The sequence below is a fragment of the Thunnus albacares genome, chromosome 21 (genome assembly GCF_914725855.1).
Source record: "Thunnus albacares chromosome 21, fThuAlb1.1, whole genome shotgun sequence".
NCBI lineage: Eukaryota > Metazoa > Chordata > Actinopteri > Scombriformes > Scombridae > Thunnus > Thunnus albacares.
In genome coordinates, this window is record NC_058126.1 from 7678902 (window position 1) to 7695289 (window position 16388).

The window sequence follows — 16388 nt, forward strand, 5'->3', positions numbered from 1 at the left end:
GAGTGCCTCCCCACCCAGATGCGAGCAAAGGCCTGTATAATTGGTTTCCTCATCTATGAATTATTAATCCTGGTTGCTCTTTGAGGTTTTTGACAGAGTAGGGTCATGACAGAGCGCCCTCTGACACACACACACACACACACACACACTCCTGTTTAACCCCCCAGTGTCGTGTTAAAACTCCTCAGAACAAAGTGGAGAGACTCAGACACGTCGGAGAACGCACATGACAACCAGAGGTGAACTGATTCTCTCTGAGCTTCTGTTATCTCTATGGATGAGAAGATACAGGAAGTTAACGTGACATTATCTTACTTTACACCTGTTAGCGCAAAACGATGAAACCATCTAAGCTACACTGTTTTAACTGGTTGTTTTGTTGTTCATTTCCCGGAGACATGAATGACCGCTATTGTTCACGAGGATGCTAAAAATCAAACAATAATAAACCAAATATTTTCAACGGGCCAACATATTAATAGAGTTGTGGCCTTGCTGTGTTGTTGTAGTTCCCTGGCTCCTCTCTCTCTGTCTCACACCAGGTGTTAGCCTGTAAATATTTCATGAGGCCTCGACGCTGTGCTACTGGCGCACACAAAGGCCGTTTTCAGCGGGCCTCGGACAGCGGAGGCTCTCTGGAAAACAGAGGCCTATCAGTTCGACTTGGGACACAAACAATTTTCAGCACTGCTAAAATTAAATTAGGGGAAGGGGCAGGCCATAGAGCAGCGCCGCCGCATTGCTCGACACGGCGAGGCTTCTTTACTCCTCACATCAGGCATTCCATGGCGAAATGAAAAAAAGGGGAGAGGAGGGGAGGAAAAAAAAAAAAAAAAGAAGAGAGAAACAATGAGCTGTCTGTGAGTTTTCAGTGAAGTGAAGGCATGTCAGAGATATGAGTGTTAGTAAGGGTGCCAAGTTGACTTGTGTGAATATAGAGACAAATGCACCACAAAGAGCGCTGTATGTCCGTGTTAATATGCTCAGATGCACACACACATACGTCATTCTCTCAGCATAGACAGGCTGCGACCTTTGCGCCCTTGTACTTAACATCCAACCCATATTAAAAGTGCAAAGCTTCAACTGGGTGTTTACCAGTCAGCCTAATCTGTAGTTTTCTAAACTATTAATGGGATGGATTATTTCACCAGTTTCCACTCGCATTTGCAAGATTTTTCTTCTTCTTCTTCAAAAAAGTGACAATATCTTAAGATGATAACTTCTCTTGTATTGAGATAAAATCATTGATTTTCGATTGAGGTCAAGAGACTCCCGAGAATCACTTATTTAATAACTCGATAAGACAGATTTTGTAAAATCAAATTTAGTGTCGAGCCACCTGAGGCTGCATGAGGCACTCTGTCTGCATGAGCAGGGACACTCAGAGGTCAGCATGCCAAGCACTCCACAGTCTCCAGTTCCACACTGCACTACTGAATGAATGCTGGCTATTAATACTTGAGATGTCAGGGATGCCTTTCCTGGAAAACTCCAGAGAGCAATAGGGGACAGAGGAAGACAAGCTTATAAAAAAAAAAAAAAAAAAAAAAAAAAAAGGCTGAGCAAAATCTACAAAATTAACAAAACTGACCTGACTGTTCCAGGCGCAGTACAGATTGCAGATCAGATTCCAGTTGTTATTAATCATACAGTCGAGAACTTTGAGATGAGCCATTTTGAGCTGCTCTGAGGAAATACAAGCTGCCCAGACACCTGCCCTCAGCTGTGTGTACCGAACCCTGCCGTGCCCGGCGGCGCCCTGCTGGCAGAGACGCTCCTCGATGCCACCTTGACACGGAGGAGAGTGCGAGGAGGCGAGAGGGAACCATCAGCAGAAGGCGAAGGGTGCATCTCCGTGCCCATCTGCGAGCCCAGCGGGCGTCCTGTCAGCTGTGGCCATCGCCCAAGTCACGCTTCATTAACGATATGTTAATGATTCATGCCGCGCAAATACTCGAGGGATTATCTAGACATAACATTAAAAAGAAAAAAAAACCAAACAGCCTTCCTGTGAGAGGGAAGCAGCAGAAAAGAGTTATCAGCGGTCCGGAGGAAAAAAAGTCCACCTGATTATCAGCATGCAAGAGAGGCGTCACCATGGTTACGCCGCAGACCGGCGGAGGAGAAGCCTGCTGTACTTTTTCCCTTGTCGTCGTCTGCCGTTGCGTTTTGGGAGCCCCTGCTTTTTATTTCTCTCTTTCAGTGATGGAGTCTCGCCCCGGCTGGCTGTGCCTCCCTGTGCTCGTCTCCGCGGCGGTGCCAGGCTGAGGCAGCAGCAAAGCCTCGCTCTAAATCATCATGCATCAGGCCGCATTGCAGGACTTAGAATGATTTCTCTCTTCTCTCACCAGACTCCTCTGGACAGAGCAAAGGAAAGGTTTCATTCGGACCTTCCTCCGCTTGTGACACCTCAACAACACCTACAAAGACGGCTCACTGCTTCTGCCGCCAATTCCAAACCTGACTGATTCTGCATTTTGCCAGCAATGCAGGATCCTGTGCAGCCTTATTTATTTCATTACTCTGCAAAAAAAAAAAAATCTTCCCTCTACTTTGCAGGAGGAAGACTCTCTTGCAAAAAAAAAAAAAAAGAAGAGGAGTGCCGCAGCCCCCACCACTGCAGAGCGAATTCCCACATCGGAAGTCAGCTCTATTAAGTAAAATGAACATCAAGTTAAAGACTTCCTCTGTAGTCTCCATCTCGCCATGGGATGTCAGAGACATCAAGCTATTGAGAGAGGGAAACATGCCGGAAATTCATTTTCGCATGCGAGAAGAGAGAATTAGCAAACTACTGGATGCCAGTAAATAGTTGTCTGGGATTGTTTATGTTCCTTCCACCCTTTGATGCTGTATGACGTCCAGATGGTTGTGATTGTGACATTAGCTGTGAGGCGGCTTCATCACTGAGATGCTCTGAGCTTACTTCAAATGAGAAACGCCATAACCAATTAGCAGTCAGGAGTAGCCTGAGGTGGGGTTTAAGATATTCATACATTTTTAAAAAACGCTTTAGTGCTACATGTCACTCTGATCTTGGCTTTTTTGTCTCTTCGGGGTTTCCCCTATAACTGTACGACGAGAACCTCCGCCAGCCCAGAAAAATATACTTTTTACTCCAAAAATAACATTAAATATCCATTAATTCCTGAATCAATATCGTTTGGGAGCCAAGTCGACCTCTGTGCCCGGTTGAGAGAGTGCGAGCAGCAGAATAGTGACGGTGAACGCCAGCGCAGCAGAGGAAAAAGTTAGCAGGAAGTTGTCAGTCGGGCAGTAAATGTACAGTACAGACTACAGTGTGTCAGTTAATAAAAGCTGCAGCTTCTCAAGACCAAGAAAAGTCTCGTCTGTTGTTTTCCTCAACTGCTGGAAGGGGGTTAGCCCCGAAGTTAGCGACAATGGGTTAGCGTAACCTGTCCAGGCTCACTTTCTGCTCTCTCTCTAAATTACAGGGACACTGACCACAAAGACTGAATGCCCAATGTGGATATGTCCAGCAAAAACCAGCACACACCTTTAGTAGTAGTACAGCTGCAGCAACATGTGATCATTACTTACATTAAGTCACTGTTAGCTTTCATTTATTTGCCGTCATACAGAGACAAATGAAAAAGGACGCTAACAGTAGCACTAGCAGTCTTTTTGTGCACCAGTTTATCTGCTGTAAAATACATTAAATATGTAAAAAAAAAAGGAAAAGACAGGGTGAGTGATAATGCAGACACTAGAGTCTGAGTCAGGTCACGAGGCTACACACACGGTCGGGTGAGAAAGGTCAGCCAAGTCCCACAGGCCAAACTTGGTGACCAGACATGGCAACCCCGGGCCCCACAACACACAAACAACAAACCAGTTGGGGTAATGATCACTCAGTGCTCTGCTTTACATGACCCCCCCCTCAATAACTCTTACACCGCCTTGAGTTCCCCTATTATCAACACTCTTCCTTAACTCAGGAGACCAAACTCCCAGCGGATAAATCCACTGAAAAAGGTGCTTATTCTCATACTGAAGTTAAAAAATAATGTCAGCGAGACGGATTAAAAACCTCGCTTTTGTTTTTGCTTTCATCACATCAGGGGGGAAAAACACGTGAGACAAGCTCTGAGAGACGCAAGACTGAAACTGTGATGTCAGTCCAACCCGCCCAGCTGTCTCAAACATTGCTAGATCTGCCTCTGGCACAATGAAATCCATCAAAGTCCCTGTTTCACCATCTAACACTTAAAACAAAACATGACAAATGCTTTACAAGTCAAGGGGATTAATAAAAGCAAATCTGCTGCGGAGCTCTGCAACAACAACATACTGGTCCCAATATGCTTTATATATATATATATATATATATATATATATATATAGACCAGAAAAATCTAACAAATCACCTAAATGCAGGACAAGTGATAAACCTTATCTAAATGTTACCATTAAATCTATAAAATACTCATGATGAAGAGCAAAAAAGTGTGTCAAAGGAAAAAAAAAATTGTGCAGATATTTGGGAATTGTAGACATCACCTGAGTTCAAATTATTTCATGTCGGAATAATTTCAAACTTCAAATGTTGAATAAAGAAATAAGATAGTCTGAATAATATCTGCACAGTGAACTGCTGTGACATCATGCATCAACATGTGTACAAGCTGTGGCTGAAACCCCCCCCCCCCCCGCCCCACATCACAAGCCAGAAATAGACCCAGTAAAGAGTAAAAGCATGTGCCCTGCCCCCACACTGAAGCCAATATAATCCAATCAATTGTGATCTTATGGATCTCGTGGCGCGCACACACACACACACACACACACACGTTCAGTGCCACACACGCCCTCCGATTCAAAACAACAGTGAGCGCATGCGGGATGTTGAGGTTTCTCTGACAGGAAACAGGGCAGAATTTATTAAGCCCGCAGTGCGTCCATCAGCTGTCAATGGCATCACAATTATGATCTTGAAGGCTTCGACTGAACATTATTTTTTATTATTGATTGATCTGCTGATTAATATCTTCATGTGATGATTGTTTAGTCTACCGAAGAGTCCAAAAATTATGAAAAAATATCCATCAAAAGTTCCCAGAAAATGTTTTTTCCAACCAATGTCCTAAAACAAAAAAATTAATAAATATAAAAGAAATTCCATTGATGCAAATCCTCATGTTTTAGAGCCAGGAACTAGTGAATGTTTGACATTTTTACTTGATTGTTGTTTATTTTTTATGTCAAAAACAATAATTGATAGATTGGCAATTTGTTTCACTACTAGTAATAAATCCAGCTGATGTAAAAGGTATTCCTGCGACACACAGTGTTGATTTTAGGAATAAAACTCTGTTCTCAGTGCTGAATGTGTCCTTTTTTTCACACTATTACTTATCCAACACACACTGAATCCACTTGTTAGCTTTTAAAATGATTCACATTTACATGTTCAAGGCTCTGTAGAAAAATAATATTTTCCAAAACTCGACATTCATTCGTTTTCACTGACAGCTCTTTGGCCTTTTCTTTAGATGACTTAAATCCAGCGGCTTTTCCACTACCGACTGCTACTCCACAATTAAGCAGTTGTGGTCAATTTAGGCGTATTATATTTACTGTCTGGGAGCACTTTTTACATCCAGTCCTTCCATGCCCCATTGCAGAGAAGCACTTGCTCCTGAAACACGTTGGCTTCTCTGCCATCCGTTCATCATGAGATCATTCCTACATCAAAGTGCTCTTGTTCATTTCCACTGCTGACGCTGACAGGAAATAATGCGGTCACCTGCCGAGACCTCAAAGCCCACACTAACACCGCAGGTTAAGATACGTCCTGATAACGCCTTGTTACGTAAGGTTCGATTGAAAACAAACACTGCCTCGGACGCACGTGGTTACGTGCAGCTTCACATACAGAATGTAAAAGAAAAGTGAAAGCGCCCCCCAGGAAAAAAACACCCTGCTTCTTACAGGAAGAAGAGGCAGATATGTGGTAATTCCTCTCCCTCTCACACAGTTATCTGAAATGTTTCTGATGCCTGCAGTCTATATAGTCATTATCCACCAGCCGCTACACAGTGCATTACATAATCTGTGGCTTATGAAGCCCGTAGGGTGTAAAATGACAGGATGGAGGGAGGAGTGTGAATACCGCCATAAGAAATTAGCTATGCAGATAAACTGAGCGCTTTATGCACTTCACACACACACACAGACTTGTGTGTGTCATGTCTCGGAGCCAAAGATAGAGCCAGATAGGGGGCAAGTGTTGAAGGAGACGCCTTGGGCATGTGTAATGGATAGCGTCTCAGCCTCACTGAGCATTAGACCGGTTCTGCTCTGCCTGCCTGCCTGTCTGTCTGTCTGCCTGCGTCTGCAACCCTCCCCCCCCCCCCCTCCTCTAAACTCCAACCTCTCACCGTCTTCTTTCTGTCCTCCCTTTATCTTACGGAGGGACAAGGGGCGGTGACATTGAGCCAATTTGCAATAGAGATGAACAAAAAAAAGATGAGAAGAAAAAGAAAAAGGGTGGCATTTTTTTTCCCCCCCCCCGGTGGTTAAACCCTCGTCTGCCTTGACACTCCCTTGCCCTCCTCCTGCTCCCGCCCTTCCTCTCTCCATCTCTCCATCCATCAATCATTCATCCATGCTTGTAGCCGGCAGAATGGCGTCTAGTGTGACTGTGGCCAGTCTGGGCTTTTAGCAGACTGAGGGACGACATGCTCGGGGAGCCATGCTGAGCATGAACGTCAACCCTCCACGAGAGGAAATGATAAGGTAGCCTGCCGACACACACGCACACATATTTTGGATGACCTTGAGTCCGACGCAGCACGCGTACAGATTTCCCTTTTCGTCTTTTCCAGGAAAAAAATAGCAAATGGCTGGGAAGTTTAATTCCGATACTAATGCCAAAACACACACTTCATTTCCAAAGGGGTTTTTTTTTTTTTTTGGTAATGACGGTAAACTGTGAGGCAGATCTGGTGTTTCCAAACTGGGGAAACCCTTCGGAGAGCGTACTCCTTGTGATTCCCATGACACTCACTCTGTGTTGAGTGTATGTGCTAAGACAGAAGTCAGGTCACGTCCGGGTCACTGTCTTGTTTGCTGAATATGAAAGAAGCACGATGTGCTGCACGAGGCACATTTGCTTTTCAAATGTATGCAAATCAAAATGGTTTTGTCGCCGCTCTGATTGATGAACTGCCACGACTCTAAACACAGATAAATGAGGAGGTCGTTTCCTTTTGGAGGAACTGTAATCTGTTCTGTGAGGTTTTTCTTATCCTTACAATGACTAAAATAAACCATCAGGCTTTAAAAAAAAAAAAACATGAGATCATAGTGAGATTAATTAGGGGCTGGGATGTGACACTGGAAATTTAAGTTGTCTTTTGACACAAAGTGTGTCCAGCTGGGTACGTGTGTGGAAAAACTGAAGAGATCGAGATTGGGTCTTCCTTGTTTCCACAGAAAAAAAAAAAAAAAAATCAGCTCTCACATGGCACAAACTGACCACTGTCGCATTCCCCGACCCCTAAAATTATACCGTCCTGACCGACGTTCACATACTGACGGCTTGTAGCTGCGTTCAGCAGAAAAAAAAAAACAGTGATTCCAGTACAGTGATTCCATTTTTCCCTCTTTCCACGGGTTAAATATAGCATCACTAAAAAACACGCGGGAATAGAGGACGGGTGAAAGACAAGCATGTGGATGGTGGAGAGAGAGGAAAAAAAAAAAAGAGCAGGGGGTTTATAGAGTAGGGAGGGGCTATATTTAGAGCAAAGCAGAGCATCACCAGCACTCTGAGCGCCGCCATGGGTCTCATCCAGCATGAATGAGGGAGCTGATCAATACACGCTGAGGGGAAAGGTTCAGCGTGGTGTGTTTGGGTTGTTTTGTCCACTCTTTTTCTTTTTTTTTTATGCCTCGGCAGCATTTATTTCAAATCAGTGTCCAAAAAGCTAAATGAAACTGAAAACTGAACACTGAAATCGCATGAAGACGAGAGAAAGAGGAAGAGAAGCACAAAGTGTTTATAGTGGCATATATTGACTCCTATTTAGAACTGCAACTAACGATTATTTTAACGATTAGCCTGCTTATTGTTTTTTCCGATTGATCGATTAATCATTTTGCCTGTCAAATGTCTTGTTTTGTCCCACCAACAAGTCCCAAATCCAAAAACATTCACTTTATGATTATGTAAAACACACAAAAGCAGCACATGCTCACATCTGAGAAGCTGGAGCCAGAGATTTTTGGAATTTCTGCTTAAAAATGAATTCAACAGCTGATTGATGTTGGCAGCCAATATGCTAACAACAAAATAGCTTTTTTTTTAAAAAAATCATCTTTCTCTATGGGCCTCAGCTGCTTCACAGCTAACCAGCTAATACGAGTGTGACAGCAGGTCGAGTGAGGTGGGGAGTGTGACCGAGGCCAAGACAGAGAGAGACAAGCAGACGTTATACACGTGGGGTGTTTTTCTCTTCGTGACTGGGGCAGCTGTGCCTAAATTACCCTGGCGTTGCTATCATAGCTTTGGCGGTGGCGTGTGTTAGTTGGGAGGAGGAGGAGGAGGAGGAGGGAGGAGGAGGGTGGTGGTGAGGGGGGTCTTAGAGAAGACGCCCCTTGCAATCTCCCTCATTAGCGAGGGAAGATGATGCAAGGGAGAGGGAGAGGGGAGCCTGGGGTCTCAACTCTCATTAGATCTCAGGGAGGAAAGCAGTTCATAAGCAGTGAAGCTTGAAAATTGAGAGAGATTTGTGTGTGTTTGTGTGTGTGTTGAAGAAGGCATCAGGTAAGATAAAAAAAGACCCGCCTCGTTCTCACGTCGAGCCCCGGGGCTTCAAACAAATCAGGCTAAACATCGGCGCTGACTCACAGGTGACTCGCATCTCCTGCAGCGATGCAGAGGTGTGAAGCAAGATCGTTCTGGTCTCACGTTTATTCAGAAACAGATGAAATCAAATCTCATTTTATCAGAGCATCCTGCTAACTCAGCAGGCAACCATGCACCTGCAACTCCCTGTTTTGTTTTTTTTTTTTTACATCTGTTGTGCTTCAGCATCCTCATCTATCCTGTGCTTATTTTCAACTGCAAAGCTGAAATGCCTCAGCTGTGAGTCTCCGCTGATTTAAAGCTGACTAAAGCTCAAGAGTATCAGAGTCTGAGAAGTTAGCGGACAAGAGGCTTGTGTTGTAAAGTAGTTGATGTATTTTTAATGCGTCTGCTGGCCAGCTGGGAGTTCGCTAGGCTGTGGTGGTTGTAGTTAAGTGATGTTACAGAAAACACTTATTATTATATTGTAGAAACTCGAAATGCGAGGGAAAACCGCAACCACACGCTGACACGTAACGCAGCCAGAGAGAGGAAAGGAAAAAAGTTTTTATCTTTTCATATCGACCGCTCTCCGCTGTCTCTCTTTATCTCAAGAGATTCCTGTCTCACTTCCTCAGATAACTCGCTCAGGCAGTACATACGACCCTGAGAGGAAAGCGGTGCAATTACCAGACGTCCAGAAACAACCGCTTTCAATGACGCTGATGTGTTGCTTACTTGCCTCTGTTAATCCTGCTCAGACTTCTCATTAAGATTTATTTGAAACAAACAGCGGTAGCAGACACCTGCGCCCTACGCTTCCTCTTCTTACTCCATCGACCGTTTCGTAAACTCCCCGCCTGCCTCACCCCATTCCCAAAGATTTATGTTGTCCATCCTCAGCTAGTTCTGACATACTAAGAGGATTACACACACACACACACACACAAACAGAGCACTGTTGCCATTTCCTGATGGATTAATCCAAAACATGCCACCGCTGCAATGCTGTTATGACATGCATGAAGCCTAGCTGGACTCTGATAATGATTAGGATGATGTAACCGCTGAAGCTACCGTGCATAAGAGGAAAAGGATGAACTCTACAATGTGCCATTTATCAGAGTTTGGCATGCAGACCAACAAAAGACCCAGTAAGATTAGCGCTGCAGATATAAAACTCTCTTTGTGTGCTGTTTGCACTTAAACAGTTGTCAGAGTGGGGAAAAAAATGAACCCTGTCACCCCGAACACTGGCAGATGTGATGGTGCTGTGCGCCGCAACACTTAGCTCACACTCACTCGGTTCCTCTCTCTCTCTCTCTCTCTCTCTCCGACACACTCAGTAACTTGTGCGGCATGATCACGAGTTTTCTGAAAGTGATGATACCTTTGAAACACCGCTGATAAAGTTACAGTCCCTTTAAAGTAGTCTGATGGTTTTCATGGATGCCTCGCATGCATCCAGCTGACAGAGCGGATCCTCATGCGAGTGTTTTGCAATCTGTAGTAGAGAGCTCGCCTTGTCTCAAAAATGAATGATGCATACAAATTTTTTTGGCGAATAATTTCAGTGTTATTGTCTGCCTTATTGCCACTGCCAGAGCATCATATGAAACAAATGAGACGGTGACCAGTAAAACAAGAAGAACTGCACAAGCATGCACATTTAAAAATAAAAAAATATGCTTTGACAGGCACATTCTAGGGTCCACTCAGACACATCTCTCTCCAAGGTCCTACCTCGCAAGAAGGAGTTATGGCTCTGTGTTTACTCTCTTCATTGTCCTGTGGTGAATCACTCCAACGTGCTGCCATCATTTCATTTCAAACCGCTGAAGAGGAAGAAGTCCTTTAGAGCCCACATTGAGGTGAGGAGGGTGAAGCCCCAAACAAAAACAAAAAAAAAACAAAAAAAAAAAGAAAAAGAAAAAGGAAAAAGATCCTAATCCACACCGTCCTCCTTCTTCATGTCAGTGGCGGAAATCTAAACAACAAATTACACAGGTTAGTGAGATAAAAAACTGCAGGTTACACAGCCACAATCATGTGGAGGGACACTCAAGCCAAGATTTATCTCTTTATTTTGATTCTGACTGATGATGTCTGCACAATGTAGATGAAAATATACTGAAATGCATTGCTGGAAGATGGCCAACAAAGTCCCTGTATTTATGATAAGCCTGGTCATCTAAGGGCAGCCTAGCATCTCCACTGTCCTAAATGAAGATATTACATCAAAAGTATAACTTTCTTAACCTTAAATCCTTATTTATCTACAGATATCATAATACTATCAACGCTGCTTTAAAATAAAGCACACTGCAGTCAATACAGAGACCTAACAATGATGTTAAAGTGACGTTTTTTTAGGCTCAAAGCCCAATTAACGGTAAATATTTACCTAATAGTCTATTTCTATCCAATTAATAGAGCGTGTATTTGGCTCTAAGTGAGTAATAGCAAGTGGAAAAGAGGTTTTTTGTTTGTTATTTTTGATTTAAAATGCCTGACGACACCTGTGTAATAGTATGTGAACACCATGGGGAGGTGGAGGGGGAAAAGAAAACGAGACATGCATGTCAAATAAAGCGGAATTCATGAGTCTCTATGGGGAGAAAGTGCACAACAAGACATTAAGGATTGCCGTGTAAAAAGCGCCACACCAGCCATCATGAATCAAGCCACACGCTAAATATAAACAGCGAGGACAGGCTACTAAATGCTCTCTCTTAGGACACTGACACACATACAGCATTAACGACCCGTTTTCTTTATTTTTTCCAGTCGCTATTTAAGCAAGAAAAATGCCCCTGTGGTTCCCACTACGCGTTGCTATTGAGAAATAACTGGCTAACCAGGCGGACGACAGGTTGTTGCTGTGTAGCTGTAATTGCGAACAACACCAAAAAAAAAAAAAAAAAAAAAAAAAAACCTACCTGTTACAAATTCAGAAAACTACTCCGAAAAGACAACACATTGTCCATATTTCTGGGAGAGAGAGAGAGGTGGGGGGTTGTTGTGTTTCTTGAAAGCCTCGGTGGATCCGAAGAGGAGTTAAAAAAGGCTGTCAAAGAGATTACAAAGCGGGATATTCAGTCTCCTTTTAGAGCTACACTGACTGACCGTTGAAGCTCACTACCTGTTAGTGAAAACACACTGGAAAAAACATGGTAAACGCCCTTCAGTGTGCATTTCTTCGCCAGACAGACCCGACGAAAATTATACCTCTGGTGTCCATTCATTTCCCTTCATTTCAGAGCTTCAATTCGATGCAAAATTAGTCAAAATAGACACAAAAAAAGTAACGTGTACTCCTACGTGGTCCCGGTTGGCGGCGCGACAATCTGTATATAGATTGACGATTCTCCCGACTCTGCTTGAGGCCCCGCCCCTCCGCTCGCCCTCTCCGAGGGCGTCGTCCAATCAGATCGTCAGTTTAAATTTGGAATTTTAAAGCGAGCCAATTGGAGATGTTGTTACATAACATTTCCAATAAAGAGTGGAAGCTGGTCGGCACTGGTCACTGGCTGAAAAATCACCATAGTACTCTCATATTATTTCATGTAGTAACTTGGTCTTTTATGAGGTATTCAGCTGAAAACTGGTATAAAGTATATACTCAAGATACTTAAACCTTACTTTCCATTTTATGCTGCTTTATACTTATACATTTCTACTACAGATGAACATGTAATTGTTTGATACACTATATTTATTTGTTAACCATAGTTACTAGTTACTTTACAGATACAAAAAATTCACACAAAATATGATCATCATATAAAATATAATGAAAATGTCCAACACTATATAAAGTACTTCAAATTTGCTCATCCTTGACAGGTTGAAAATGCTGCTTTCATAATAATGATCCAATAATATAATATAGCTCGATCAATCGTTTTGTCTGTAAAATGTTGGAAGACAGTGAAAATGCACGTTATAATTTCCTAGAGTCAAAAGGGATGTCTTCATATGTCTTCTTTTGTTTGACCAGTTGTCCAAAAGTCAAAGAAAATCAGATTCATCATTTTGACAAAGAAAAGCATTAAATCATCACATCAGAAAGGCTGAAACCATCTAATATTTAGCATTTTTGCTTAAAAGAAATGGCTAAAATGATCATTCAGTTATCAAAATAATTGCAGATACATTTTCTGTCAATCAACTGATCAATTAATTGACTATTCATTGCAGTTCTATAATATATGAAATAATATCAACCTCTGAAAGGTACCATTCTGCATGATGAGTGCTATTACTTTTGATGGTTTACATATTTGCTGGTTGAACATTATGTATTTATTTGGTTTGTAACTAGTTAGTCACTCTGTAGATTCAGGTTTTAGATCTACTCAACAGTATATAAAGCAGGTAAAAGTTAGCTCCACCTCAACCAGCTACAACAGCAGCTGCTTACATGTTAACACATCAGTAATTACTATATAATAATATATACAGTGTATGTATTCACATGTATATATTTATACAACACCCTGAAACTGCTCATTCTGCATAATGAGAACTTTTACTTTTGAGACATGTTTCTGTTAATACTTCTTTATTTTTACTTGAGTAAGATTTTAAATCCACAAATTACTTGTAACAGAGTATTTTTAGATAAAAGTATTGCTACTTTTACTCAAGAAAAAAGATCTGAATACTCCCTCTTCCGCTACCACTGAGGCAAACTCACACAATACATTTAAATAAACACTTTATTCCCACTCTCAGTCATTAAGACCTTTCAGGCCTTTAAAGTGAGCAAATGAAATCACAGGGACATCATTGTAGACTGCGAGGAAAGCCCTGAGGCCCGCACATATGCTGAGCTCTCCAATTTCCTAACATTCAACTGGTGAAACATATTTGCCTATCCATTATCAACTGTAACAGCAGTGTCCTTAACTTTATTATGGTGACATGTAGGGCATGGCAGCCACATGGGACTCTGCAGAGCATGAAAAAAAAAAAAAAAAAGGGTTGCACAGCTGATCTGGGCAAAGACAAAGGCTGACAGTGTTCTGTTTGCAGGCTACTCCAGCAGCACAATAGAAGATAGGACAATAGGACTCTTTTGACCCATACTGTGGCGAGGTTTCCCTGGTTTCAGAGTGGAGCTATTGTCTAAAGAGCTGGTGCACCCTCATCCAGACAATGGAGAACTTAAACTGATGTAAATTGGACTCTGCATTATGTGTTGGTAAACATCAGGTTCATATTCATTTAATGCAATTTGTTTATTGAACCCATACCACATTATTAATGCAGCGAGAGGATCGTATTGATTTGACATAACGCGTGATTGTGCATCAGAGACATAATGACAACTCCACAGTTAAGCATTTAGCATGATAGCATATGGGAGACTTCTGTTTTCCCACACAAACAGCTCACAATCTGTATTTCTCAGGATTAAATGTGTGTATAAAGAATAGCAAGCAACCTATAAAAATGTTTTTACTGGTTCACTAAGTTAAGAGCCAACTGTGATTGTTTCTGTGGTACTTTCCCAAAAAAAGCACTTGGCCTACTTCAGTTACTACAACTCTCCTGTGTGAAGAACACAGCTTAAGGCACGCATGCAGCTCGGTGTTGTTTTTATGAATGTCAAACTGAAGACAGATGATGTCAGATGAATGAATGAGATTGTAGTCAGTCTGTAGTCTGCTTTAATGACTGGATCCATGTCTACTGTGCGGTTGTTTCTACATTTCATGGTCCCTTGTTCTTTCCCCAGATTTTTTTCAAAATAATTTCTGTACGTTCTGCTTGCATGAACTCTGTATGAACATTCACTGCTGATCGCTTTGTGCCAAATGCTTATAGCTGCAGAGTCAGAGTGATTTAAACATTGAAGAGAAGAGAGATTACGAGCTCTCTCGTGGCAGTAAAATGTTTGGCTGGATTAGGACATCACATGAAGCCCAAGTTCAAAGCCCAGCGAGCGTCAGGATTAGGACAGGTAGAGATGACTCTGCAGCACAGCATGCAGAGTCTCAGGTTTTCAACACTCCTACGTGCGCAAACACTCATCAGGTAAAACACAACGTATATATTTCATTCATTCAAGGGGTTTTGTAAGCTGCAGTTGAGAGTTTAAGAGGATGAGGATCACTCCCCACTACAGGTTGTATAAGTGGATCTGGCACTGAGTTTGATGACTGGATGAAACCCAGCAGCAGTCAATCTATCAAGCCCTCTGGCCAGCCAGTCCCTAATTGGAACACAATGAACACTGGCGAGGATGTTCTTTCTATTTGTGTACCGAAATGCGTCATTGAAGCAGTATTTATTAAGTTCCAAACTGGGAATGAAGAACATAATCTTTTAGTGTCTGGTGGCTCATTTCTAGTCAAATAAACTTTCAAATAAAGGAGGTTTTATTCATCTTAAAAGTGCAACAGAAGCACACATAAAAGCTATAAAAGTGATGTGGCTTTGTCAATGAAGTGGTCTGACCTTAAAAGAAATAGTTTGACAGTGTGGGAAATATGCTTGTTTGCTTTCTTACCGAGGGTGAGATGAGCCTTTTAAGAGTGGTATTAATCTTCTCATCTGACTATTTCCCAAAATGTTGAACTGTTCCTTTAAAGACAGCACAATGAAATAGATTTCAGGAGTAAACATGTTTTGTCTGTCATGCCGTTGATGTGAAATCAAATCCTACTGCTCCGTCTCTAACCACAGGCTTCATATGTCGAATTCATGGATGCGTGGCCATTCAAATGTACAATTCCCGTTTTGTTCCTTTTGTGCTGTGACCAGTTTACCTGTAGCCTACTTTCCGCGGTCAGCCCCCCGTTCTCTGTTCCCTCGACGGGACACTACAAAGCCGCAGCATGTGAAACCTGCAAAGGCTTTTTGTCCCTTCTCGCTTTCACCAAAAACCTGCATCAAGGTGAAAGACATTGGCCTCTGGGTTCCCAGGGCAGTGTGGGGGGGCATTAGAGCTGGGATAAGTTAACCACCACTGCCAAGTGCTGATGTTTTATGATAAGAACACATGGGGGTGCAGCCGGAGGTACAATGGGGGTCTTTGTGGTTCGAACTGCATGGATAGCACACATCCAAAAAGCTGTGTAATTTGTTGAGTTTTTCCCTCTTTCTTACCTCACTCCTCTGCATCTTCAGGGGTCATTGACAAGTGATAAAAACCTGAGTGAACTTAGGACATCATCTGAATGTATTAGTGCAGATCTTGTTTACCACCACAGATGTGAAACTTGAGAGCATTTTGGAAGCACGGCAATTCAATATAAGTGCACCAAACCTCCCAGAATTCTCTTTTGTCTGCAGTCATTCATATTATCCAAATAGCAACTCATTTATCAGGTCATTTAACTTGGAGAGGCCTAGTAGCCGGAACCGAAACATAACCTTTGACTTAAAAACACAAAGATGAACTTGTTTGTCAAATGTGAGTGAAACACAGTATGATAAGAGTTTTGAATTACACAAAAGTCACTGGAAGGATGATACAGTAATACTGCAGACCTTGGTGGTCTTTACATGGAGGAGTGAATGTAGTCAGGGAAGTCGGGGTGAACACTCCGACCCAGAGTCAACA

The 16388-nt window shown here is 42.5% G+C and overlaps 1 protein-coding gene across 1 annotated transcript in view; it reads right to left on the reverse strand.

The window, feature by feature from the left end:
• Nucleotides 1–12173, reverse strand: part of LOC122972436 (rho GTPase-activating protein 21-like) — an 87331-nt gene extending 75158 nt beyond the window's left edge. The window contains exons 1-2 of the mRNA XM_044339543.1: nucleotides 11755–12173; nucleotides 10559–10802 (exon numbers count right to left, since the gene is read on the reverse strand). Coding sequence (XP_044195478.1) covers nucleotides 10559–10636 — 78 coding nt within the window. The 5' untranslated portion in view covers nucleotides 10637–10802; nucleotides 11755–12173. The remainder of the gene's footprint in view (nucleotides 1–10558; nucleotides 10803–11754) is intronic.
• Between the last annotated feature and the right edge of the window lie 4215 nt (nucleotides 12174–16388).